Source organism: Nannochloropsis gaditana (genome assembly GCF_000240725.1).
Source record: "Nannochloropsis gaditana CCMP526 unplaced genomic scaffold scaffold193, whole genome shotgun sequence".
NCBI lineage: Eukaryota > Eustigmatophyceae > Eustigmatales > Monodopsidaceae > Microchloropsis > Microchloropsis gaditana.
In genome coordinates, this window is record NW_005803760.1 from 6,212 (window position 1) to 9,653 (window position 3,442).

At 56.5% G+C, this 3,442-nt stretch overlaps 2 protein-coding genes across 2 annotated transcripts; one reads left to right on the forward strand and one right to left on the reverse strand.

Annotated features, from left to right (window-relative positions):
• Positions 1-1,082: 1,082 nt before the first annotated feature.
• NGA_0639900 (uncharacterized protein) lies at positions 1,083-2,096 on the reverse strand (the record flags this gene model as incomplete). The annotated part of the gene is made up of 2 exons (XM_005855451.1): positions 1,643-2,096; positions 1,083-1,438 (listed from the first exon to the last, which is right to left on the reverse strand). Exons 1-2 carry the CDS (start codon positions 2,088-2,090, stop codon positions 1,083-1,085), a joined length of 804 nt encoding a protein of 267 aa, XP_005855513.1. The 5' UTR covers positions 2,091-2,096.
• A 558-nt stretch (positions 2,097-2,654) lies between these two features.
• On the forward strand, positions 2,655-3,416 carry NGA_0639700 (uncharacterized protein; the record flags this gene model as incomplete). The annotated part of the gene is made up of 2 exons (XM_005855450.1): positions 2,655-2,985; positions 3,241-3,416. Coding segments are annotated over 2 exons (507 nt in total), but the record flags the coding sequence as incomplete, so codon positions are not given.
• Between the last annotated feature and the right edge of the window lie 26 nt (positions 3,417-3,442).

A 3,442-nucleotide genomic window follows, 5' to 3' on the forward strand; every position in this document is an offset into this window, starting at 1 on the left:
GAGGGAATGGTGCGGGGGGGAAGAAAGGCAGGTCGAGGAGGAGGAAGGGGAGGAATGGGAGGGGGAAGAAGGGGGAGATTGTCTGAGAGGGCGGGGATCCGGGACGGCTTGCGCTCAGGAATATATGGATGAATGGGGAGGAAAGTCGGGCTTGGACATGTTGATGTAGGCGGAGGTATGGACAGAGAAGGGCCTAGTGGGGGTGCTCACGAGGAGGTTTTTTCCTAGCGACAGAGATCGGTCGCGGATAGCGAGGGAGAAGAGGCGGGGGAGATATTCGAAGCAAGGTCATGGGTGAGGAGGTCTGCGGAACAATGGTGAGAATTGAGGGCGGAACACGGAAGGGGATGGGGAGGGAAAGGCAAGTCGCGGGAGTCGGGGAGGTTGGCGGGAAAGGTCGTGTGCAAATAGGGAAATGTAGATCGGAACGAGGGGGATGAGGAAGGACGATAAGTGTACAGGAAGGTGATGTAGAGGGAAGGGCAGCCCCGGGAGGTGCTGCACTAGCCATACGAAAAGACGTGTTAAGGAGCCCGCAGGTGAGGACGTTGGAGTGTCTGAGAATGACTTGTGAGTAATTTGGACGGAAAATCTTGTGGGAAAGGACCCTCCCCGTGTACGGAGGTGGTGAGGAAGGAATGTAATTTTATAGTACAGTGGTCTTACACAGGCCGTGTGGGGGACGCGCTGTTACATAAGGGGCGGTATAAGGAGCCGTCGGGAGGGGCGTAGGGGTCTGGAGGGATTCGAAGGGTTCCCCTGATGTTGGCTGGTCGAGGCAGAAGGAAGCGTCAAGGCCTTACCTCTCTGCCCCCCCGCCGTAAGAGAGTGCAGAAATGGAGGCATGGTGTACGGTGGAGGAAAAGCAGCGACCACGTGTTTATTTTGTCGACATTCTAACACAGATATCAAAAGTAAAGCGTGATGAAATCAAGGGTCGGTTCCAAGCCCTTTTCTTTCCCCAGTACGCGGGCATGTCCTTCCTTTGCACTCAAAAGGCACACCCTCCCTCTCCAGAATACACGCCTCCGCAGGCACGCTCAAAAATATTTCGTTGATTAGAAGGTGACACCGATCTTGGGCTACAGTTCTTTTCCCTCCTTCCCTTCCTCCTCCACGATCTCCATGTACGCCGCCGTGGCCCGCCAGGAGAAGAAGGTGAGGTAGGAGAGGATCGGAACGGCCACCGTGATCAATACGTGCTCGTTCGTGGGCTCCCAGCCCAGGACGTGGTAAGGGAAGAAGTAGATGGGCAGTGTGATGAGGAAGGAGACCACCAAAGTCTTGAGAAGGAGGTTCCGGGCTTCGGGGAAGAAGAGGAAGAGGGGCGGGTACACGAGGAGCAACGCGTAGGAAGGAGCGGCGTCGAAGTAGAAATTGCTGTCGTCGCTGAAGCCGAGACCTAGAAGTGGACCACCGAATTCGTACGTGCCAACCCCTGAAGGGAGGGAGGGAAAGAGGAGGGGGGAAAGCCCAGGAGCGGTCCAGTCAGAGGGGTCGGCTGCGGCGAGAAAAAGCAGCGCACGCAGAGAAGGCCCGAAATATCGCGGCAGACGAGAGACAAATCAATGTTGAAATTTAAAGCGGAAGAAAGGTGAGAGGCAGACGCGAAGGGAGGAAGGCAGAAGGGGGGGGGGCCTACCCAGGGCAAGGAGGGCGATGGAAATTAGGGTCAGGTAGACAAGCAGAGGTTTTTCTTTCGTGTCGTTCGTAAGCAGTTTTCTTAGTTCGCCAGCTTCATTCCCTGTATTTTTCTCAGCTGGGCTTTCCTTCTTGTTTTGGTCAGTTGCGGCGAAGAGAGGGAATGAACTTGTGAGTGGGAGCTTGGGAAGGGGGGAGGAGGAGATGCGTGTCTTGACGAAGCAGAGGGGACGCAGCGTGAACCGGTGCTTTAAAAGAGATTTATTAGAGAGTGAGCTGGAGATGAAGGAAGGACATGGGCGACGCGCGACGACATTATGGCTGCAAAATAATATAGCAAGAGCGAGGAGGAGGAGGTGGAAGTGAAGCGAGAGGAGGCGACGAGGAGGGGAGAAGAACGCACGACAGGGACCGGCGTCCAAAGCTTCGCGGCCCCTTACGACCTCCATACCTGTGCTGACATTGGCGGACGAAATACATGAGGTGGAGGCTCGGAAAGAGCCAAAGGCGGTGGCCTTGAAGGAGGAGGGAGGGGGTGGAAGAGGGGACCGTTCCGATCTGTTCAAATATGACTCGGCTTGAAGGCCCGCGAGCTTGGAGGGAAGCCACACAGGCGCCGGAAACCACATGAGTTGGGCGCTTTGGGGGGCAGGGGGCGTAAAAGGGACGGGCGAGAATGTACGGCGTGGGTGTGAAGCGGTCTTGGACTGTGCGGTGGTATGGGTGGGCGAGGTCGATGGGTGGATGGCGTGGTGGAGTGTTGCAGTGATATGGATGGTGCAGGCGGCCATCTTTGAGGTCTCTTTTTATCGTTCTTCCTCGTATGTACGATACTAAGCCCGCACAAACGCATCCAGCGAGGGTATTTCTCTATCTGTCTGACAGCCACGCGCTCTTTTTGTTTGTTTCCGTTTTCACTGGCGTTGCATTCCTACCTTTCAGACATATCCTTTCATATCCAGTCCACCTCTCCGCCCACTCACCCTCAGCTTCCCCCCCTTCCTTCCTTTCCCACAGTCTACTCTCAGCAAACCAGCGTCGTCGAGCACAGCTTACTCTCTTCTCGGCAAAACTGTCACGGCAGATCGGCGGACGCCTGTGTCGGAGTGCGCAGACAGGCCCAGGCAGTACAGTGCCTCTCGCCAGATATCATGGCGCATACTAGTGATGTGGCAGCAGGAACCTCAGAAAGTAAATGTTTTCCCTCCATACCTGCTGAAAACACATGCTCTACCGATCCCAGTCGGAGGAAAGGAGCACGAAGGACCTTGGCCGTGGCGGTAGTGGGTTGCCTTTGCCTGGGGTGGGCCTCGGCGTTCCGGCCGTCGTTTCCGGGACAGATGGGTGCGTGATGGATCTGGAAGGAGGGTTGTGTAATGGATCCGGAAGGATGTATGTATGATGGACATGGAAGAAGGGACGGGAAGTTGATGGGTTTGCGAGTGAAGGGAAAGGATGCACTGCCTGTTTCTCTATCTCTCCGTCCGCAGTCTGGCGTGAAGCCTCTCACCTTCCGCCCTCCCTCCCTCTCTCCCTCCCTTTCCCCCTCCCTCCCTCCTTTCTCTCCCTCCCGGTTGCCCCTTTTTCTTTCCATGCAAGGCACGTACCGAAACAGCCCGCGTTTCTTCGCCCGCCTTAGGAGGGAGGGAGGGAGGAAGGGAGGGAGGGACGGAGGGATTCTCTTCATGCAGCAGCCTCAGCCTGCGCCTGCGCAAGGGAACAGCTTCCCTCCGCGAAGAAGTCTGGATTCGTACGAGGGAGGAGGGGGAGGAGGGAGCTCTCGCACAGTGTTTCCAAGACC